We start from the raw sequence: 23,511 nt of genomic DNA on the forward strand, positions 1-23,511 counted from the left end.
AGACCTTGCTTCAGCTGCTCATGATCTGGGACGACCGTCCCCCTCCAGCTGCGTCATTCCCCCAGGAACGTTGTCCGTCTGTCTGGTTAATGTCACCCACCTGGGAATATGGCTTAATAAGCCCCGTATTTCTGTCGATCCCACAGAGCAGCAAAGGGTGATGCTTCTCAGCAGGTCCCCCTCGGGGCCCAAGAAGTACTTTCCCATCCCCGTGGGGCACCTGGAGGAGGAGATCCGGGTCCGGTCGGCGGATGACTGCAAGAGGTTTCGGGAGGAGTTCAATGTGAGTTTGGGGCCCCTCTTTCTTGTCACGTGGAAGGGCGCTGGGTCGTGGGATGTCGTGTTTCAGGATAAATTAGCCCAAAGGCTCAGAATGCTGGCGTCCATCGAGACACTGTCCCAAAAATGGGGTTCCAGGGAAACCTGGTTTCTGCCGTGATGACCCTCCGCTAACCCTCATTCCCATTTATGAGATGGTTGAGAAAGAGGTTCAGAACCTCCTTGCAGCTCAGACACCCTGGGTGCCGTGTTCAAAAGTCAAGTGTGACGGAAACACCGTTACCTCGATAACGTGCAAGACCAGGGCCTGAGTGGACCACAGGGTAACAATTGCACGCTGAGAGCAAAGGAGCCCCCAAACCATCCTGCACAACATCAATTAAACAGTCGAGGGGCTGCCTTGAGGGGACACTAGCTCTGCCTGGACAGCCCTTTGATTCTGCCCAAGTCAGTGTGTTCATCCTGCTACCGCCGTTCTGGGTGAACTTAATGATGGCAACAGCTAAGATGAACTTGACGAACTGGTCCAGCCCGATGGTAGCAAACCGATCCTACTATCAACAAAAATGCAAATGTACATTAATGACACCTCCCCTTGTGTTGCTAAGTTCTTAATTTAATGTTCCATGAATTGTGAATCTGCTAGATAGATGATAGATAGATAGAGAGACAGATAGTTATAGATGCTTGGACGCTCAGGCAGGCAGACGAGACGCACTGGGAAGTGTGGTCTCGGGTTTGGCTGTCCAGTGTTGATCTCTGATCGTGTTTTGAGTTTTCTTTTCTGCATCTTCCTCGTATCGTATATAGCCGTGCGCTGGTGTTGAGCTTGAAAGAGGACGGGTTTCCAGCAGGGGGGCCACCTGGTCCTGGCCCTGCCTGTGGCACCGCAGCCCCGCCCGGCCCATCAGTTATTCTCCTGGAAGCCGCAGCTTCCGTCATCTGTGAAGGGGCAGGGGTGGGAGGATGCCTTAATGACCTCACAGGTCAAATATGAGGCTCTGACTTGGTAAACAGCAAAGAGTTGTACAATTGTGACATCTAAGGACAGCATGACTCCTGCTGCAGACAAGTGACTTTTTATCCAGAAGCAGCCCACGAGGGCGCGGCAGGGTGATGGCGCATTTAGACCCGTGCTTTTGTTTATTTTTTGACACAAGCCTCACCTGCCTTTATCTTGCTTCCTTTTAATTGTTTCCAAATGTATCCCCTTTTCTGAGCTATTAGGTCATAGTGAAAGACAGCTCCAAGCAGTATTGTTTTGCAGTCTCTCAGCCTGACAAGAGAAGTTAATTCTCCATTTTCCAAATGACTATCCAAGTTGGCAGCTACAGGACCATTTCCCCCACGTCCATTCGTGTCCTGTTTCCTCTTGTACTTGTATTTCTCCACGTGGAGGCTGGTGACTGCCCTTGCCGAGGGAGGGCTGAGTCAGAACTCGCTGGCTGTACCACCATCTCCAAAGCGAGGGTCCGGGAAGAGGGTCGGGCAGGTGAGGCACTTGTCCCAGGTGCAAAATTTAAGGGGGCACCAAAACACTCTGCCATCTGGATAAATTCTGTTTTCATGCAGCTTTTAAAAATCATCAAAATTAATGCAAGCAATCCATGATGAACAAAACAGCACAACTGTAAATAAAGACAGGGTCACTCTGGTGTTTCCTGTTGCCCCAGGCTCCGACATGGCTTATCACCACGCTGTTGCTCATCCTGACGGTATTTAAAAGTTTGATATTTTGGTTATCATGGATTTTTTTTTTTTTTTTTGCGTTTAGATTTTTTATTTCTTTTTTATTATTTTTTTTTTGCGGTACGCGGGCCTCTCACTGCTGTGGCCTCTCCCGTTGTGGAGCACAGGCTCCGGACGCGCAGGCTCAGCGGCCATGGCTCACGGGCCCAGCCGCTCCTCGGCATGTGGGATCCTCCCGGACCGGGGCACGAACCCGCGTCCCCTGCATCGGCAGGCGGACTCTCAACCACGGCACCACCAGGGAAGCCCTTGCGTTTAGATTTTTTTAGATGTTGCATTTGAATGGGATTTTTCTTGATTCCTGGGTTTTGGGGTACCAACCAAAGCAAGTGCCTTGCTCTGCTCTCCCCACCCCTGCCACCGAGCAGCCTTCCCAGCTGCCCTCCTGCCCACGGCCTCCACTCAGGGAAGGGCCGGGAGAGAGGGTCGAGGGGTCGAGGCCAGCAGCATGGAGCCTGGTCCTGGCTCCAGGGGACCCAGGGCAGCTGCACGTCCCCCTCTGGACCCCAGTTTGCTCCTCTCTCAAGTGAAGGGCAGGCTCTACTGAGAGCATCACAGCTGCCGTGACCAGCCCGCTCTTGCCTCCACTGGTGGACACGCTCGAGCTGGGCCCTCGACGCTCGTCCTCTTCTTTGCTCACCCTCTGTCCTGAGCTCCTCTCCCAGGAACTGTGCAGGGAGACAGATGAGCCTCAAAGTAGTCGATCCGAATGAGTTGGGACTTGTGTGTATGGCCAGTGGAAGCTGCCGTGAACTTGACGAAGTAAATGGGGGCCTGGCACTGGGATCCGTTCAGTGGGGTGATCAAGGCATGGATGCTGGAGACGGGCTGCCTCGGCGCCTGCCCCAGATTTGCTTCTTACCAGCCTGGAGGGCTCGGGCGACATCCTTAACCTCTGCCTCAGTGGCCTCGTGTATGAAATGAGGCCCTCCCAGCCCCCATGGGAGTGTCTTAACACGTTAAAGAGGTAAGGTGTGTGCCCAGCTCAGCCCGGCTCCTGCACGAGGGAAGTCTGAGCTGCCGTCCTTCTCAGGACGACTTCTGTGAATGTCCAGTCTGCCGTCTCCACCCGCAATGGTAGAACACTGACCTAGCAGAGTCTGTTCCAGGCCCCCGGTTAAGTCCTTGCAGGTGAGGAAAAGGCCCCCTCCAGACAGCTTCTTCCACGAGCCTCTGTCCCAGCAGGTTATTTTAAGCCCAGTGCCTAAAAATGTCACCTCAAACAAACAAACCAGCAAACCCTCTTCAGCCAGTTTACGTAACCGGACAATCGATCACAAGGTAGTTATCAGCCAACTGCTAGCTGCACGGCTCACTCGGGGCGCTACAGGGGTTACCCAGCTATGGCAGGCCACACCCGGCCCGCCCCAGAGCTCTCTTATGAGCCCTGTGCCTTTGGAGCGGCTCAGACATGACTGACGGCAGGAGGAAGTGCTGGCCTGCTCTGTGTGGGCGGTCATTCTGTGTGCTTGGAAATGGGGTAGGAGTTCGGGGAGCAGGGTGCTTTGCCTCCACTGTGAACTTCTGACGCCCACAGAGTCAGGATCGTCACCCCATCTCCGTGTTCTGCTCTCCGGTCGCTGCCGGGGCCACACGGCTGGGGGTGGCAGAGCCGGGTCCGTCCTTACCACTCAGACCCCTCCAGCCACTCCTTCCCCTTCCTCACTTTCAGAGGAAGAGGGAGGCTTCTTGGTTTTGTTTCGTTCTGTTAATTTATTAATTTAAATAGAGTATTTTTTAGAGCAGATTTCGGTTTACAGAAAAATTGTGCAGAAAGTACCAAGTTCCCATATCCCCCATCTTTCCCTGCACGGTTTCCCCAATGATTAACATCTTGTCTGAGTGTGTTACACTTGTCACAACTGATGAGCCAACATTGACTCGTTGTTACAAACTAAAGTCCGGGTTAGGGGTCCAGCGCTGCACGTTCTGTGGGTTTTGACAAACGCACAACGTCATGCATCCCCCGCGATGGTCTCAGGCCTCATTTTTGTTTTCAGTGCTGGGGTCAAAAAAGCTTTGGGGTGAAAAAGAGAAGGCTCTAGAATGTTGCTACAAATTTCACGTTGAGGTTTGGTCAAGAAACTCAGTGTTAAGACAGCTCGATGAAGAGCTCCCGGCGGAGGAGGTGCTGGTCCGGCGGAGAACTGCCCACCAGCCTTGCCCTGGTGCCTGCCGGGCAGACCTCCACACTGGCCCTGGCAGAGCCTCTGCCTGTGGCCACTGGGTGTGGTGGGGAAAGAGGCCATGGGCTGGCCGGGGCTGGGTCTGTGATGGAGAAACCCCCGACCCGGGAGAAGGAGGCTCTGGGCCCCCGTGGGCTGCACACCCGACTCAGGGCCTTGGCTTTGATCTCCGGCTGTGCCTTAGTCTCCTGGGCACTTACAGCCGGACGCAGGGAAGCCCTCGCTTGTCCCTACACTTAAGGAAGCGAGTGCCCTTCTCGTGGCCCAGGTGCCAGCTGCACGTGCCCTCCTGCTGCCTGCTACGTGCTAGGCACGTGACTCTGGACAATTCTGCAGCCACCCTGGGGTTCTCTTTCCTCATCTGCAAAACAGGAGTGATCCTGGTGTCACCTGATAATAGGTAAGTTGTGAAGGCAGGTGACCCAGCTCCTCCCTCAGTGCCTGGCACGTCGTAAACACTCGATAGATTTTAACACCAGTGACCCCTGGTTCCTCTGACGGTCAGGCTGAATGTTGAAGGATGTGATTTGGGGGTTCAGAAGGCTCTCTCCCGCTGTGCACTTCAAGGAGCCCCCCTGAGCATGGAGCCCCCCCCAGCAGCGAGCAAACAGGAAGACAGTTGGTGCTAACAAGAGCCAAGAGCCTCTGAGTCGTGGAAAGAACTAGAAGTCAGGACGCTGGGCTGACACCTGCTGTGCCACACGTCAGCTTTAGGGGCCTAGCTGAGCCCCTATACTCATTTTCCTCCTCTAAGACAAAGAGAGGGTTAGGGCGGTGCGTGCAGGTCCCCTGGGGAAGTGGGCAGCTGCTGTGCGGGCCTGGGGTGGCCTGAGAGCTGCATTTTCAAGGAGCCCCCCAGCTGTGCCTGTCCCACTGGTCCTCGGAGCACACCAAGTCCTCAGCAGGTGAGGGCTTGAGGACGGTCCTCCGCCATCACTCTACTCGTCCTTCAGCCCAGCATCTGGGTCCTTGCTCCCGGATCAGAGCTCTGCCGTGGCCAGTTCCTACGTACTTGTGCAGGGCCTGCTCTGGACCGGGACCGTGAGTCCTGGGGCTTTGGTGGCAGTGCACGGGCCAGCCCCTGCCTTAATGCACTCCGGGGTCCAGCTTTGGGTCGTCAGGTTATCTGCACCTCCACTGGCCCCACTAGACAGCGGGCCCAAGGGGAGGCGGGCCTGTGTCTCCATCACATCTCTGCCCAGTGCCGGCCCAGCGCCTGAGGCAGAAACTTCCACGGGCAGGAGCAGAGAGACGAGCCCAGCACCGGAGGTGCTCAGAGACCAGGTTTCCGGATTCCTGCGCTCAGTCGGGAGGTGACGTAAGCACGGTGTTGGGTTCCTCACGTTTATTGCTGACCCTGTGCTTCTTCTAGTCACTGCCGTCCGGACACGTACCAGGAACTTTTGAGCTGGCCAATAAGGAAGAAAACAGAGAGAAGAACAGATACCCCAACATCCTTCCCAGTAAGCGTTTACTTTTTTTGCGCGATGGGTGGCGTTTTGACTAAACTCAGCCTTGCCTTGCAGCTACTGGTGACCCTGTCTGTCCTGACAGCAGATGCGCGGGGGCTTGGAGGTCAGGGCCTGGGTCAGTGTAGTGGCTCAGCCTTCGCAGCTGGGAGTCTAGGTGTCTGTCTCCCGCCCAGGACTTGGGTAGCCTGTGTTGCTCTGGGTCTGGCTGCCAAGCCTGTGCTCGCTGTTGAGACCTGCGCTGCCTGGTCTATTTGCCCAAGACGGGTGCCCCCCGCACCAGCTGGCAGGGCTCCTCCTATGGACCCAAATTGTGCCTGGGTCTCGGGCAGCTGGTGGCCCTGGGCATCTCCCGTCTTGGACGCAGTGCTTCTGCCACCAGCAACAAGGCTCCTGTACCAAGGACAGAAGTGGCAGAATAGGAGAGCTGTCTGACATTGGCAGCTTGGTGGGAAGGCTTAGAAGTAACTGGATCTTTACCACAGCTAAAGGTGGCCATGGGCTGGGGAGGGCGGCCTCCAGGGGGTGGGGGGCCGGGGAGCAGACACATCTGTCCAGGGGCGTTGCTGGATGGGCTGCGCCTTGGCCTCGGTGCCAAGACAGACCCCCAGAGTTCCAAGCTGCCTTTGTGGAAGCTGGCCCGGGAGGTGTGTGATGTCCTTCCTCCATCCTGGACCCTCCTGTTGGCTTTGCCATCGGGCTAACAGAAGGGCAGCCTCAAAAAACTCCAGGGAGTTCACGTTTGAACCCCAAACCAAGGCCTCCCGGCGTGCCAGGGAACACCTCCCTTCTGAGGCGGTGCTTCCGTGGGGTGGCGCCAGCTGGTCTGTGCTGGCCCTCGGCATGACGGCTCCTGGTTGCATTTTTAGGGTTAGAATTGAGTCCAGCGGCTCTGTAGGTAGAAGACGCCGTGGTCCGCCTCATCTGCAGCGGCTCTGTAGGTAGGAGACGCTGGGTCCGCCTCATCTGCAGCGGCTCTGTAGGTAGGAGACGCTGGGTCCGCCTCATCTGCAGCGGCTCTGTAGGTAGGAGACGCTGTGGTCCGTGTCGTCTGTGTGGTGTCTGGATTATTGGCACTTGATAGAAACAATTCTTTCCCATCTTACGTGCATAGGATTTATTGGGGGTTTTGTTTGGGGTTTTTTTGGGTTTTTGTGGGTGTTTTCTGCAGAGCCCACCATGAGCCTGGGTCAGCTAAAACCAGAGAAATTAACTAAGTAGTCTGCCATCCAACACATTTTTAGAGGCAGCCAAGGGAGCACCAGGGAGACGGGTCAGGAGGCCACTGTGGTCACACAGCCGAGCTGAGAGGGTGGCTTGGACCCGGGTCGGGTTCTGCACACACTGCAATGATCACTTGAGAGGACTTGCTGTCAGATTGGGTGAGGCTTATCGGAGGCAAGTTTCTCGGCTTGAATAGCTCAAGGGAAAGGAAAACCAGGCAGGAGGTTGGGAATCTTTGGAATGTTGTTGGTCGAATAAAAATCGGGATATTTGGAAGTTAGCATCTAGTATTAGTTGAATTAACTAGCTTAATTAATTACTTGGTGCTTGACTGCAGAACGTACACGTGGAGGACCCAATCAGCGCCAAGCCCTGTCCCAGATTCCTCACCTGCATTCCTGTCCTTATCACTCACTGAACACTGTATCTTTTAAAGCTAACGATTACATTGCTGATTAAGAGTAGTTTTGGTGGGCGCTCAACCGGGCGGAATTAGCAGCCAGGTGTAGGAATTACCTGCACCCACCACTGCTCCCAGATGTGATGGCTGGGGGAGTGGGCACCGCCTCCCCAGAGGATCACCAACGGGGACCAGCAGGCCTGGTCCGGCACAGCATCTCTAAGCTGTGTCCTCCAGCTCGTGCTGTGGAAGTGAGTTGGCCTTTCCTGCAGGTATGAAAATATGGGTCCTGCCTCAGCCCCTCCTGGCCCAGGAGTGCCACGTCAGAGGTAATTGAGGGTGCTGGCCATCCCCAGGGGCCCACGGGACCTCTGCCAGAATGTGAGTGTTTCATGTTGGTGGGAGGATGCGTTTATGGAGCAGTGGCCTGGAGATACTCGGGGTGGGCCCTGGAGATGGCCAGCTGGGTGGCATCTGGCGTTTGGCATCAGCCAGACGTAGGAGAAGCGTATCTGATTAAACTGAGCAGTTGGCCAGAGATGCCCTGGGCAGCTAGATCACGGGGATATCGTGCAGGGGGCTCCCAGGCCTGCTCCCCCCACCCCAAGGCTGGGAGACCCTTCTCTTACTCAGGTTGAGGTCAGGGTCAACGGGCAGGGAGAGGGGCGGGGGCCCAAGGCCCTCAGTCCGGTACACCTTCCCTGCCCCTCCCCCTCTTCCCCAAGCAGAGATTGGCTGTAAATGTATCTGATTTATGAGGTGCCCCGGGGCAGGAGCCCAGTCCCGGATGTGGCTCTAGGCAGCTCTGAGGACAGAGGTCAAGATGCCGGGTGTGCTGAGAGGCTGCCTGTTCCAAGGGCTCCACGGCCGGTAGCAAGAGAGCATCCTCTGTTCTGGAAAAAAACCGCCAGCACCTGGTAATGTTAGGAAATAGTGTTTTGAAAGAGTAGTGCGACTTTTTAGAGTAAAAAGACAGGAAGCTCTTAGCACTGCAAGATACTAAATCTAACCAGAACGCTATTTTTTACCCCCTGCTTTCTATAGCCGCCCTCAGAAGGGTAAATTGGTCCAAATCACGTTCAGCTAGCCGTCCTCAGAAGGGTAAATTGGTCCAAATCACGTTCAACTAGCTTTATACGTGTTCAGCTAGAGCTATTTCTGCCTCAGGGCTGTCAGCCCCTGAGCAGACGGGTCTCGTGGCCGAGCCTCTGTGGGCTGTGAGTTTGAGGTCGGGCACCCTGACAGCCCTGCGTGGGCCGTGACCGACCCTGAGAGCCGCACTGGCTGTGCTCGCTAGCAGCAGTGGTACCGTGTCCAGACAGCTCGCAGTCAACCCAGCTTCCTTCCATGTAAATGGGAGACGTACAGCCTGTGACTAGGAGGGGACAAAGCAGGGGCCAGGACGTGGAACTATTTAATAATTAATGCAGTAAATACGTACGAAGTACCCACCGTGCGCTGTGCCCAGCGCAGCATAATAAACGCGGAAGCAGCTTGATCCCTGGGCCCCGGGCCGAGTCTGGGCATCCTTCATATTTCTACTCCTGGGAGCGGCCGGCCACTTACACACCAGCGGGGAGACCCAGGGCCGGGGCCACACCACCTGTAGGGACCCATAAAACCATCTAATTTCTTTGTGAATCAGAAGAAAATATATACGTAATCCAGCCTGGTTCACACTCATCTTTTTTTTTTTTTAATAAATGTATTTATTTATTTTTGGCTGCATTGGTTCTTTGTTGCTGTGTGCGGGCTTTCTCTAGTTGTGGTGAGCGGGGGCTACTCTTCGTTGCGGTGTGCGGGCTTCTCATTGCGGTGGCTTCTCTTGTTGTGGAGCACGGTCTCTAGGCACGCGGGCTTCAGTAGTTGTGGCACGCAGGCTCAGTAGTTGTGGCTCGTGGGCTCTAGAGCGCAGGCTCAGTAGTTGTGGTGCACAGGCTTAGTTTCTCTGCGGCATGTGGGATCTTCCTGGACCAGGGCTCGAACCCGTGTCCCCTGCATTGGCAGGTGGATTCTTAACCCCTGTGCCACCAGGGAAGCCCCTCACACTCATCTTTATACCAACTACTAATACAGTTGTCAAGTAAAATGTGTAATTTTTTTCTTTTCGAGAAAGGGGCCCATGAAGGCAGAAGTGACGTGGACCCACGTAGGTCACATAGGGCCCTGGTTGAAAACTCTTCCACATGTGTGTACACACAAATACATACCACAAGCATACTCATACACACCACAAACACACATATACACCACACTCACATAAATACAACACACATTACACACACTATACAAGACACACCACTATACACCCCACAAGTACACCACACACACACACACACACACACACACACACACACACACCCCACACACAGCCCTCCCTGGTCGGCCCTCCCACACTGGAAAACCGCTTGTACCACAGGCCAGAATCCTCCAGGCAGTGGCCCATCCTGCCCAGGCAGTCCGTGTGAGTGTGGCTTACCTTTCTGCTCTGGGGCAGACCTGAACATGAGGACTGGGGTCTGGAGTCCCAAACCCCAGAGCCTTGTGTCCGTGTGTCCAGAGGCAGAGTTGTGCTCCTCCTGGAAAGCCTGGGAGACTGGATCCCGGAAGTGGTCCTGAGGGTACCCGCACTGGTCAGTACTGGGGCCTGGTTTGGGGTTCAGAGGATATTGCCATCACACTGTAGGGGTCCCGCACATTCTGCTGTGTCTACGTGATGGTTCAGCAGACCGACTCCTGGACCCTGAAATTCTTACCTGTCATCATGCCACAGGTTGTACTGAGCTCCTGTTTGGGGCTTGGCTTGTCCTCAGTGCTGAGGTACAACAGGTGCTTCCCCGACCTCAGGGCACTGAGGATCTCGTGGGAATGGCTAAGAAGAATGTCCCTTCTGTCCCGTGATCACCATGGTTATGTCCTTTGTAGTGTTTAATACTGTGCATGTGATTCCCTTGTCCTAATGTCATGGTTTTTGTGTTGGGTTTTTTTGCAGATGACCATTCCAGGGTAATTTTAAGCCAGGTGGACGGAACCCCATGTTCAGACTACATCAATGCTTCATACATAGATGTAAGTACGCCCAGCCCCCCACCCAGCATGACACTCATGCCTGGACCATTGGGGGTTGAGTGTGAATCGTGACCGTTGGACGCTTTCTTCTCTGGGGCCACAGATGTAAATTGTCACAACTTTCCTGAGCGCAGTGGCCACACTGGTCACAGCACAGAGCATGAAAGTGCTGGGCCTTTTGAATTAGCACCTGTGTCGGGGATTTGTTCTTAAGATGCAGATAAGCCCTGAGGATGTCCATTACAGCATTATTTATATCACTGACCAAACAGAACAGAGGGGACCAGTTAAATAAATTGTGGTAAAATCATACACAATGGATTATTAAGAATCCATTTTAGTTGAAGCTTAAAAGATCATTTAATAGAAATTTTTAATTATCATAAAAATTCAGTATAAGAGAATGTGTACATATTAACCAATTTAAATATATATATATATATATATATATATATATATATATATACACGTGTGTGTCTGTGTTTTTGCTTGTGTGTGTGTCTGGGAAGGTATTCACAGAAAAAATATTGGAGAGGGATATACAAAAATAGCATGTTATTTCTGGAATTCCTGGCGAGTTTTCTTCGTACTTTTCTGTGTTTTCCAAATTCTTCACGATGGATACGTGTTATTTTCCTAACAACAACAAAATCCTTCCACGACGATAATTTTGAAAAATTATAAACCTGATTTTATTTTTCTAGGGTTATAAAGAGAAGAATAAATTCATAGCAGCTCAAGGTAAGCTTTTTGTTAAGTTACTTTCTGAACATGATTTTGGTAAAATGGCATGGAAGGCGATTGCTTCTTTATCCGGTACCAACCGTCCTGAGGGTTTATGTCGGCTTTTTGTACGTGTGTGTGCTGCTCCGTTTACATAGCTGATCAGAGTCCGTCTAGCCTTTCCCGAAGCACAGAATTCAAAGCTGTCATGAATCTCACACAGCACTGCCACTCACTGTGTCTGCTTCACTGGCCAGGAGTGTCCCATTCCCTGCGAGCTGGCCAGAAATGCAGCAGCTCAGGCCCTACCCTCAACCTGCTGCTGTCCCTGAATTTGCATTTTGGCCAGCGTTCCCAGGTCATTCTGCTCAGTAGAGTTTGAGAAGCATTATACTGTGAGGTGATGAAACTCCTCCTAGGAACAGGGTTTCAAAGGAGCAGAAGAGTTGGAACCTCTGAGAGCATATGCCCCCCGTCTGTGGTCAGTGCAGACAGACATGGAGCGTTTGGGGTCGTCTGTCATACAACAGGCGTGTTAGATGTGCAGCCACGCGATGTGTCTGTGCAGAAAGACACACGATCTGTTTCCACACCTGCATGATTTAAACCCAGACACCCAGTGGTCTGGGTTGCCACTTCAGCGTGTCGATACTTGCGTTAGAAAACCTTGAATCTCCCTCGGCTGGCGAAGCTCTATGTGGCTTCCAAGCTGTCGGGTTTGGGGATTACTTTCAATCCAGCATCTCGTCCATCTGCCCAGGGGTTGCATCCCCAGGAGCCAGTACTGGTGCGGTTGGGTGTCATTGGAGCTAAAACTAGGTTTCCTGAACGTCCTGACTCCTCAGCAAGGGTCTTTAGAGCTGTGGGTCCCAAAATTCAGTGTAGATCAACATCTTAAATGCACATTCCTTGAAAAATAGGGCGATACACATACGCCCACCGTCCCTCAGGAATAGGCCCAGCTTTAAATGTCAGAAAACCTGACAAACACCAGCTGACACCAATAGAAATGTCTTTTTCGTTCTTATAAGCAGACGTCCGGGGAAGCGGCGTAGGGCCGGGGCGGCAGCTCAGGGGAGAGGGGCCTCTTTTATACCTCTCCGCCCTCCATGGTGTCATCCTCAGGGTCACAACATGGCCTTCTGCACCTCGAGGCGCTGTGTCCCTAATAAGGCAGGAAAGAGGGCGATGGGCAGAGGACTTTCTTCCAGGGACACTTTATCTTTTGTTCAGATTCCCTCCTCAGGGACTTCAGCCCACATCTCACTGGACAGCGTTACTGGCTGTCAGGGCAGCCAGAAGATGAGATGTTTTCAGAGGAAGGGGGGTTAGACATGGCGCGCAGGTCATTTTGCCTGCAGTCTCTCTCTCTCTCTCTCTCTCTCTCTCTCTCTCTCTCTCTCTCTCTCACACACACACACACACACACACACACACACACACACACTCTCTGCTTCAGCAGTTCTGGATGGAGGGTCATATTCTGAGGCTTTGACAAGCACCCCAGTGGCCACAAACCACTTTGACAGGCAGCTTGAAACCCAGCTCCCATTTGAATAGCCTTTATGGCCCGGGAAGATCATCACCCAGCTGGGTCTTACTTAGCTCCTGGGATTTCCCAGCCGCAGCGGGACATCGGGGGGGAGTGGCAGGACAGAGTGCAGAGGCTGCCACCTACTCCGGTTCTGGGACTCTGTAGGGTGTTAGATGGACCGGCAGGCCCATCACCCCCTTCCTCGGGGCGGGTGGGGGAGCCGTTCCCGGGGCCTGAGGGCCAGGGCCACAGGCCTGGGGCTCGCAGCGACCTCTCGGTCTGACTTTGGGACCATCGTCTGCTCACAGGCCCTAAACAGGAGACAGTGAATGATTTCTGGAGGATGATCTGGGAGCAGAAGTCTGCAACCATCGTCATGTTGACGAACCTGAAAGAAAGAAAAGAGGTGAGTCCAGCCTCTGAGTCACGGGCACTTCCTTCTCAGCTGCTTTGCTGGGGGTGTGCTTACCACTTCCTTTTCCTTTCTCTCCCCGCTCCCCCCGCTGCTTATCACTGCAGAAGAGAAGAAACACCCAGTGGCTCACAGCATTTTTATTTTGAAATAAGTTCTCTGTGTTCCAAGGATCTCACTGTCTTAGACTATGATGTAAAAATGGTGCAGAATTTTCTTCTTTCAGCTGAGGGTCATCCCTGGTGGGCTACTCCACGGTGGGAGTGATGGATTTTAATACAGAGGTCTTTAGTATGTTGGACATAAAATGTGTGGAGCCTCAGACCATAAAAAAAATGATTTCCCGCGTATTACTCAGACCAGAGAAACGCATTTGAAAAAACAAGGCGTATTGAAGTAATATTGATTTGTCATGTCAGTGTGTTTAATTAGCTGTTTCTAATTATGCTAATTATGTAATGCATGTACATTATAAGAACTTGAAATCTCTAGGTTAAGCTGGTTCATTTCCTACGGGGACGGGTACACGTTGGCCTCTGTCTCCTGGACAGGGCTGCCCCAGGTGGGGTGCATGTCGTCAGCCGCCCGGCAGACCCCTCACTCAATTTCTATTCCACTGACCGGGGCTGGCGCCAAGCGGAGAGCACGTGAATGTAGATTATGTCAAGAGGTGACAGAAAATATAAAGGAGAGTAACGGGGACAGTGGTGGCCCGGGAGGGACAGGCCACCCGGAAGGCAAGGCCAGGCTGAGGGTGCAGAGACGCCGGGGCATTCTCATGCCTGGGAGTCACTCACTCTTTAGCCAAAGGGAAACAGACCCCTGTAGGATAAACCGGAACACAGCATGACTGTGGCTCTGGAGGTGTGGAGGAGAGGAAGGGCGGCCCCCCGTGGGTCCTGGGCTAGGACCGGGGCAGGAGGGCTCATTTAGGGGGTGATGGTGTCGCTGGGTCTCAAAGACTGGGCTGGTGCGGGGAGGGACTGCATCGGATGCAGCTGGAGAGAGGCACTGGGGCGGGGAGGTGTGTTCGCAAGGCCGGGAGCAATGTGCTGGACCCAGAACCAGGACGCCCACACAGGGGACAGAGCGGCTACAGATGCACCAGGGAACCGGGGCTTGGGGCTTGAACGTCGGGCTGAGACAGGTGGGCAGTGGAGGCCCTCGGCGGGTTTCTCAGCAGTAAGCAGGGGCCTGTGCTTTAGGAAGTGAGCTCTCGCTCGCTCTCCAGAAGGAAAGAATTGGGAGCTGGAGGCATGGACGCTGGCGGCAGGGAGACTGTTCTTCTTGCAGATTGCAGCGTGAGGGCCAGCACGAGGGTGGGCGCGAGCAGGCCAAGAGGAAGACCCAGCCTGGCGAGAGATGTCTGTCCTGCTGGTCTCTTCCCAGGGTCTGCGCGTCCTGGCACTCGGCCAGGCACGGGCCCAGAGGCACCCCGCACCCTGCGCTCCATCATCACGCACTGGCCTGGGGCTGGCTGGCCTGTCCCTAGCGAAGCCCAGGCAGCTTGGCTGGGGCCCGGGCTGGAGGGCAGGGCTGCCGGTTGAGATGGAAGTGGCAGGCCGTGGGGAGCTCAGCTGGGGCAGGGGTGGGGAGGCCAGGCGGCAGGCGGGGCAGCCCTAGCGGCCGCCACCAACACTAATTGGTTCCGCCCAAAAAAGCACCGGATTTTTGCATCTATGTTCATCAGTGATATTGGCCTGTAGTTTTCTTTCTTTGTGACATCCTTGTCTGGTTTTGGTATCGTGGTGATAGTGGCCTCGTAGAATGAGTTTGGGAGTGTTCCTCCCTCTGCTATATTTTGCAAGAGTTTGAGAAGGATAGGTGTGAGCTCTTCTCTAAATGTTTGATAGAATTCGCCTGTGAAGCCATCTGGTCCTGGGCTTTTGTTTGTTGGAAGATTTTTAATCAGTTTCAATTTCAGTGCTTGTGATTGGTCTGTTCATATTTTCTATTTCTTCCTGATTCAGTCTTGGCAGGTTGTGCATACAATGGAATATCACTCAGCCATAAAAAGAAACGAAATTGAGCTATTTGTAATGAGGTGGATAGACCTAGAGTCTGTCATACAGAGTGAAGTAAGTCAGAAAGAGAAAGACAAATACCGTATGCTAACACATATATATGGAATTTAAGAAAAAAAAATGTCATGAAGAACCTAGGGGTAAGACAGGAATAAAGACACAGACCTACTAGAGAATGAAGTTGGGGATATGGGGAGGGGGAAGGGTAAGCTGTGACAAAGTGAGAGAGTGGCATGGACATATATACACTGCCAAATGTAAGGTAGATAGCTAGTGGGAAGCAGCCGCATAGCACAGGGAGATCAGCTCGGTGCTTTGTGACCACCTAGAGGGGTGGGATAGGGAGGGTGGGAGGGAGGGAGACGTTAAGAGGGAAGAGATATGGGAACATATGTATATGTATAACTGATTTACTTTGTTATAAAGCAGAAACTAACACACCATTGTAAAGCAATTATACTCCAATAAAGATGAAAAAAAAAGCACCAGAAGAGGCTCCACACACACTTTCAGGTCGGGGAGAGGAGAGGGGTTTTCTTTTGTTTTCCAGGGAGCTGGGATGGGGCTGGGGAGGGCCAGCCTTCTCTGTGTGAATCCTGCCCTGGCCTTCCTCTCTCACCGGAAAGGGGAGGAAGCAGGGGGTTCCCGGGCAGGGACACGGCCCCGGGGGAGTGGGGTGGAGGGTGGCTGCACGGGAGGTGTCCCCACGCTCTGGGCAGCTGCGGCAGGACCTGACCCTAGAAGAGGAGGCTGACCTGGAGCCCCGTGTCCCCTGGGACCAGCTGTCCCCTGGGACCAGGCTTCTGGGGGCTCGTTTATAAACATGAGACACAACGAGCCCAGTGCAGAAGCGGTGGGACTCAGAAGACGCCCCCAGCTCCCCCATCAGTGATCCTGTTGCTCCGTTACTTGACATTTTCCCTCCATCTTTCTCTACAGAAAGATCCTACTGCATTTTTCTGTCTCTGTGACTCAGAGCTGGCCTGCTTCTGTGTCTTGATTTTCACCGTTTCAGATGAAATCATTTCTCAATAGAGTTCCCTTTTTCTTCATCGCTTACACTTCTGTTGTGGTCTCCCTGGCTTCAACATCCTGACTTGGTGTTGCGAAATGTAGCTGCTCTGGCATCTCATGATCTGATGGGAGGGAGGGGACGGCACCCGCCATGTAGACGGGAGGCCGAGGGCGTGGAAACAGTGCACACACTGAGCCCTCTGGGGGCCTGAGAAACAGCCCTCGGGTCCCCGAGTGAGAGTTTGTCAAAGTGAGAATCTCTGGAGGGTCCCTAGGAGGCCAAGACTGTCCGAACCAGGACCTTCAGGGCTTGGTTTCTCCTCGGAGTCCCTTCCGAGTCACCCGGGCCCGGGCCGTGGAGGGGATGTCGTCTGGTGGGTGTCATCACACAAGCTCTGGGCACTGGTGAATACCAGCTGACTCTTGTTTTATAAGATTATTAGTGACTCGACAGCTGTGGCCTGTGGGCAGTTTCCAGGGTAAACGGCTTGCTGACCCCAGGGCCTCTCCCGTGGCTGTGGAGCCGGTGTCTCCCCCTTAGGCAGGCCTCATGCCTTCAGGTCCTCCTTGTAGGAGGACAACCTGGGATCAGGGGCCGGAGGCCCCATCCCCACCCTCTCCTGTGGCCCTTTGGTAGTTCGGGGGGAGGGAAGGCAAAGGAAGGGCCTCTCCGTGACCACGCGCCTGCTCCGCAAATTCCCACATCGGGCTCCTCCCGGCTGGAGAAAAATTAGGAATGTTCAGCTGACCACAGGCTCGTGACTCTCCCACAGAGGATGGTGGGATTGGAATTTAGTTCGTCCTTAGTGCTGGGCAGGAAAAACGACCCGCTGAGTGCGACAGGTAGTGTTTGGGGAGCACGTGGTCCTCCAGGGCTTAGGGCAGCCCCTCCCAGGTGAGGCCACTTCTGCTCTGGTCCCCGGCTCTGCAGGGAGCAACTCAGCCAGACGGTTCGGTCGATGTGTGGGGTTAGTGAGTGGATGAGTGAATGAGACATGAACTGGAAATGGTCCGATCCTGGTCTCAGCCCTGCCATTCATCAGCTGTGTGGCCTCAGTTTCCCCATTGATAAGATGGAAACACACTTCCCCAGCTGAGGACTGTTTCACGGGAAGCTGGTGTGTGTGAGGCCTTGTGGCCATGGCCAAGGAGGGGGCAACGAGGTGCTCAAAAGTCCCCACAGACCTATTGTTTCTGTTCAATTGTTCCACGCAGGAGAAGTGCTATCAGTACTGGCCGGACCAGGGCTGCTGGACCTACGGAAGCATCCGGGTGTGTGTGGAGGATTGCGTGGTCCTGGTGGATTATACCATCCGGAAGTTCTGCATTCAGTCCGTAAGCACGTTACATCCTGGACTTTTCTGGAGAAGCAGAGTAGGGAGTAAATACCCGTCTACGTTTATAATAGGAAGCACTTTGCCCGCGGCTCTCACGAGTGGAGGATGAGGCTGGAGGAAGCGCTGGGCGGGGATGTGGGACGGTCGTTAGTGGGCCCAGGCGGTGAGTCTGCAGGGCAGATGGCAGACAGGTGCACGTGGGCCTTGAGTCAGTACCGGATGTTCCTGGCTCCCAGGGACCTTTCTGGGTGGAGGAAGTCGAGTCAGTGGGGGGGGGGCATGGGGGTCCCCACTCAGTGACACAGTGTCATTTCACACGCTGGAATGGTGAGGTGAGGTTTTTTTAGCAGTTTCAAAATTATATCTGAAACACCTCATTAGTTATCCCACTGATTTCCTGCTAATCCTTCCTTCCCAGAAAGGATTTAAGGCAGTCTTCAATAGATACCTGTATTCAAGGCAGATGAAGTAGAGGTTTAAGAGATTAAAAAAACCCAGAAAAGACAGAAGGTCGTGTCATCAGGAATCGAAGGTAGAGTGAGGGGTGTAGTCAGATTACAAAATAAGAGTCTGAGATTCCGAGAAACCACAGCAAAAAAGGAAAGAGGATGAGCTTCATCGTTCTTACTGTCCCCGGCCTGCTTGCCTCCCCAAAACACACACACACACACACACACACACACACACACACACACACACACAACTTCCCAGTACACCTTATGGCTTTGGGCAGAGAACCAAACCTGGGTTCTGGGTAGTAAAATCTGAGAGAGGCTTTGAGGCGTGGGGTGGAGGGGTCTCCCGAGGGTGGGCCAACCACATCTTTTCCCCGAAAATTAAGACACTTATGAGAGTGAAAGCTTCTGCTGTTGGTAGTTACACAGGCATAAAAGCCAAGCCCACTGGGATGCAGCCACCCTGCTTCCCAGCGGGGTCCATGAGCCCTGGGGCCATCTGTAGGGATGTATCTGGCTGTCTGGGGCCTGGCCTGGCCTGGTCCTGGGACAGGTGACCATGGGTCCCGCTCTGCTGCCCCTGCTGCCACGGTGCTGTGTCCAGAGCTGGCAGTAAGAATCAGGGTCTCTCACCCTGGGGCATCCAGCCTTCACTGATGGGCCCCTCCCTGCACCCGTACCCATGGCTGCCCACACCTGGATGGCAGAGGGGGACCCCAAGCAAGCATTCTCAGAGCGTGATGCTGGGGAGGCGCAGGGGCCGCGCCACCTGCTCACACCTCCGTGCATCCCCGCAGCAGCTCCCTGACGGCTGCAAAGCCCCTCGGCTCGTCTGCCAGCTGCACTTCACCAGCTGGCCCGACTTCGGAGTGCCTTTCACCCCCATCGGGATGCTCAAGTTCCTGAAGAAAGTGAGGACACTCAACCCCACGCACGCCGGGCCCGTCGTGGTCCACTGCAGGTACGTGCGGGGCGGGGCCACGGGGCGGGCCCTCCGGGGAGGACTCAGGCCCTCCTGGGAAAATAACCAGGGGACGGAGAGCCGGGTGGGCAGAGGGGCAGCAGGGGCGATGTGAAGGCACCTCCCAGACACCGGGTGCAGCTCAGAGAATCCCTCAGGGCAAGAGCTGGAGGGATATTCCCCATCCGGGGCGGCGGAGCCCTTTCCTCAGTGCCACCGGGGGAGAAAGGCTAATGTTGGGACCACACAGAGCCGAGAGGCCCAGGTCGGTGGTGGGGATGGAACTCTGCCATTCACCCCCCGGGGACCCTCAGGTCACCTCCAGGAACAGAGTTGGAAACCGCGCTTCTATAGGGGGTCCACCTGACCTCTCTCAGCAGAGGTCTCCGCGTCTGTGATGGGGAGGACAGCCTCGGAGGGGCTGTGGTTACAGCCGCAGCAACTAAGGTGATGGAAGAGCAGGTTATGAAGTGATTGCTTCTCCCAGAGCATGTTCCCCTCTGCCTCTGCATACCGGGACGTCCTCTGGTTGTTCTCACGCTGAGCTCTTATTTGCTCTGAGCTCCCCAAGCCATAGCGTCAGGGCTCAAATCCACCCCCTCTGTAGCTCGTGACTAAACGCAGTTCGGCTTCGAACACGAAAATCACGGTCATGAGAAGGCCTTGGACTTCTGGGGGGCCGGCTGGCGTGTGCATGTGTTGTTTTTTAAGACAAAGGCACAAAGATGAGAACGTTCCCCAGCCGTGCTTCTCATTCTTTGGTGGATGTATGGTCAGAACCCGAAGGTGCTGGCCAGATCTTTTCTCTGCCCCAGCCCAGGGGCTTCTGCTGTGCCCCTCATTGCCTAGGCTGGGAGGTTTGGGGGTCACTGGGGCGGGGGGGAGCGCCTGGCGTCCTGGCCGGGGATGGAATCCTGGATCTGCACCTGGGAGCTGAGCAACTACACATCAGGTGAGGTGACACCTGTAAGAGTCCCGTTACCTGGCCCTGCACGCTCCTCCCAGCAGCTGCACTGGAGGGGGTGGGACATGATCGAGCCCCGCTTGGCCCCCTCGAGGCGGCAGCCCCTGTTCTCAGACGCCCTGGAAGCCATTTCTGCTGAACACCCGTGTGGCAGGTTCAGAGCACCTGTGTCACTAGGTGCAGGTGCCTTTGGCCCCTGGCAGGGCTGTGATGCTCAGAACGGCCCTGTCTTTAACAGCTGGAAACCCAGTGTCCAGTCAGCGTGACACCCAGTGAGCAGGGCCCTTCCTCCTCAAGCCTGGACAGCCGGGCCACAGGCCTGGGTTCCTGCACGGGGATTTCTGAGAAACCCCGCAGAGATGCGGGCCCGCGTAGCCGAATCGGTGGGTCGACGCCGGCAGCTTGTCATCGGGTGGAGAGTTTGAAGGGCCCTCCGCTGGAGCAGCGGCTGGCAGGGAGCTATGTGCTCAGTTCCCGTCAGCTGCAGGAGGCCCCCGGCTGTGCTCTGGAGGGCAGGGGATGAAGCAGCAGCCTCTGTGTGGCACCAGGGGCGGCTGCGGGCAGCTGTTCAGTGCTGTTCTCTTCTGATGCCTCTCGATCCACCGTGCGTGTGAAAACTCAGTATGCGGCCCTCCCCTGCTCCCCTCTCCCTCACCACAGGTGCCCCGGGCAGGTGCATTTGCCCTTCATCTTGGTTTCCATCCTTGGTTCGCCTGTGGCTGTGAATCTCAGCCTTTGCCATTGAACACAGAAGTAGTCTCTCGGGGTAATGCTTTATTTCTGTGCCGCCAATGCAGGTCCTGGCCCTCCCTGCTGCTCTGTGCTCTGCTCTGCCCCCGCGTTTTTGTGTGCGTGGAAGGGAAGCCCTTCTCTGGGGGTCTGCTTCCCCGCAGAGCTGAGTTCCCCTGCAGGCAGTTGGGTGGTCTGGGTGCTGCCTGCAGGGGGTCACGTGGTGACAGCAGTTCCCACCAGGAGTTCAGGCCAGCCAGAGTCCCCCCTGGAACAGGGAAGAGGCTCCCGTGGGCTGGCAGCCTCCGGTCTCAGGGGGAGCGGACCAGACCTCCTCATTCCTCCACGTTCATCTTCTCACGGGGTCTCCTGGGGCTCCAGTATGTGCATCGCCTGGGGGTGGGAGGTTTCTCGATTTCCTTCTCTCTCCCACACTCACCCTCAACGTCTCCCCCTTAATCCCTTAAAAAGAACCCACTGCCTGCCTGCGGGCCCTGTACAAACAGCAGGGAGGGTCTCTAGCTAGGGCTGTGAGCTCTGCACCAGCATCCAGGGCCCAGGAGGGAAAGAGCGCCGGGCCCCGGGCCTTTCCTCTTGGAACCGACGCTTTCCCCGCTCCCAGGTGCTCCCCTGCCCTCTGCCCCGCGTGCACCTGGGCCTCCCGGGCTCTCGCAGCCTCCAGTCCTCTATTCCCTGGTCCTTACCGCTGACCTGTTGGGTGGGGCGCCTTTAACTGGCCCCGCACCTGATGATTTTCTCTTACTTTGCGTTTGTGAAGAACCAAGGCTCCCGAAGGGGCCTCTCCTGTCTCGCCCGCTTCCCCTCCCCTCGGTGTGATGAGCAGGGAGTCCTTCCAAGGGCGAGGGGCTTCACTGTCTGTCCTAGCACCATTCTGGAGACTAATGGTCTGGAAAGAGCGGTACCACCCTCCCCCCAAAAAGAGGAACAGGCTGGGGGACTTCATTCATTAAGTTGTGAGCCTTTTCGTTTAAAAGGCCACTTGGGCTGCAGGGGCCAGAGGGGGAAAGCCCCGTTCGGCCAACTAACCCGACAGACACCTGGGCCGCCACGTGCAGTTCTGGTCGACGCCACACATATGAGTCTGGGCCATTAGGGCTTTATTCGTCCAGCGGATGTTGGCTGAGTCCGTTTGTGTGCCCCCTGAGCCCTGGGTGTTGGGGAGACACATATGGACGGCCTGCACTGGCTGGTGGGCGTCTAGATGAGACAGGTGGGGTGGTGGTGGGGAAGATGTCCAGAGACTGCTGCGGGGACAGCGCTGGGTGGGAAGGAAACCCGAACCCAGGAATGGAATCGGGCAGCTTCCTGAGGTGGGAGACCTCTCCGTGGAGCCCCTAAGGACCAGCTGGCCCCAGCCAGCCCGGAGGTGAGGGCTAGGATCCCAGACAGAGCCCCCATTTGCATGACCTTGGCTCCAGGGCCAGCAGACCTGGCCTGGGGTTCTCCACTCTTATGAAGAGCCTGGAGAAACCATATCAAGCATGACAATAAAAAATCCAGTTACACAAGTGATAAGGAGAAGATGGCATTTGGTAATAGAGGAAAAATTACCTGTACAACTCACCCGAGGCTTAGGACACAATTTCCAGGCAGAGGGAGAGATTTGACGTCTTTTCACTAAGACTGTGGTGCCCTCTGGTGGCCTCGCGTGGATTTGCTCCTTATTAACCGAGGAAAGTTTGCGTTCAGGGATGAAGTGGAAGTCTCTGTGGAGGGCGGGGTGTCCTCCGGTCCAGACTGCAGGCATGTTCCGAGGCCCTGTCATTCATTTTGGGGAAATGTGATTCACGACTTGGCGTCTTTCTTTCTCCCCAAGCGCGGGCGTGGGCCGGACGGGCACCTTCATAGTGATCGATGCCATGATGGACATGATACACGCCGAGCAGAAGGTGGACGTCTTTGATTTCGTGTCCAGAATCCGCAATCAGCGGCCTCAGATGGTTCAGACGGACGTGAGTAATACCCTCCTCGGGCCCAGCTGCCCGTCCTGGTGTGAGCTTCGCACAGCAAACCCAGACGCCCCAGGATGTGTGCCCTCTCCCCAAGATGGTGCACGCAGAGTGGTGCCCGGCAGGGAGAACGTCCTCAGTGACGCCCGCTCTCACGCTGTCAAGGCCATAGATGCTCGCTTTAAATGGCCATTAATCTGACTCTGCCCCCAAACCCCCTTCCCTTTACACAAAGAGAAGAGAAGGGCCCCCTTGGAGCCCACCTGCGTCTCCCCGCAGATGCAGTACACGTTCATCTACCAAGCCTTACTGGAGTACTACCTCTACGGGGACACCGAGCTGGATGTGTCCTCCCTGGAGAAGCACCTGCAGACGCTGCACGGCGCCACCACCCACTTCGACCAGGCCGGGCTGGAGGAGGAGTTCCGGGTAGGTGCCGACTTAAGGGCCACCTCTTACACGAAGCTGCTTTCAGTTGCTTCCCCCCCGTGATTGACCCCAGAAAACGCAGGGGAGCCGTCCTGCCCGTGACTTCCGAGGGAAGAGTACTGGGGACTTCCAGAGCTTAGCAACCACCTGTGCAGGGGGGCGTGTCGTGCATACACTTTTATTTCCCAAGACTCAGGAAGTGTCTGGAGAAGCAGACAGCTGTTTCCATTGAGCAGGTGCCCTTGACGGTAGAGCTGTTAGAAGGCTGAGGGGTCTCTCGGGAATGTCCGGGTTTTCACTGCACGGCTGTGTCCTCTTGGCCGCAGAAGCTGACAAATGTCCGGATCATGAAGGAGAACATGAGGACAGGCAACCTGCCGGCCAACATGAAGAAGGCCAGGGTCATCCAGATCATCCCGTGTAAGGCAGCCCGGGCCGCGGAGGGGAAGCCCTTGAGGCAGGCGTGATCGGGCTGGTACCCTCTGGCTTCAGTGGCTAAGAAGTCATTGCCCACCCACCCCTGTAAACCAGGGGTCAAGGGCAGGACGCCCTCTGGGAGCTCTGTCAAGTGTGGGGAAGGCAC

The 23,511-nt window shown here is 55.2% G+C and overlaps 1 protein-coding gene across 4 annotated transcripts in view; it reads left to right on the forward strand.

Moving 5' to 3' along the window:
• PTPRE (protein tyrosine phosphatase receptor type E) overlaps positions 1-23,511 on the forward strand; it is a 43,092-nt gene that overhangs the window by 9,392 nt on the left and 10,189 nt on the right. For 3 of the 4 annotated variants that reach the window (XM_027112944.1, XM_027112946.1, XM_027112947.1), the window contains 10 exons: positions 147-283; positions 5,587-5,677; positions 10,300-10,376; positions 11,081-11,117; positions 12,942-13,039; positions 17,299-17,418; positions 18,673-18,836; positions 22,367-22,502; positions 22,779-22,928; positions 23,255-23,348. In XM_027112944.1, coding sequence (XP_026968745.1) covers positions 147-283; positions 5,587-5,677; positions 10,300-10,376; positions 11,081-11,117; positions 12,942-13,039; positions 17,299-17,418; positions 18,673-18,836; positions 22,367-22,502; positions 22,779-22,928; positions 23,255-23,348 — 1,104 coding nt within the window. The remainder of the gene's footprint in view (positions 1-146; positions 284-5,586; positions 5,678-10,299; positions 10,377-11,080; positions 11,118-12,941; positions 13,040-17,298; positions 17,419-18,672; positions 18,837-22,366; positions 22,503-22,778; positions 22,929-23,254; positions 23,349-23,511) is intronic. The other variant, XM_027112945.1, reaches the window with a different exon arrangement.

The sequence above is a fragment of the Aethalodelphis obliquidens genome, unplaced genomic scaffold (genome assembly GCF_003676395.1).
Source record: "Aethalodelphis obliquidens isolate GAN/ISIS:26980383/991018 unplaced genomic scaffold, ASM367639v1 scaffold11, whole genome shotgun sequence".
NCBI classification, from domain to species: Eukaryota; Metazoa; Chordata; class Mammalia; order Artiodactyla; family Delphinidae; genus Aethalodelphis; species Aethalodelphis obliquidens.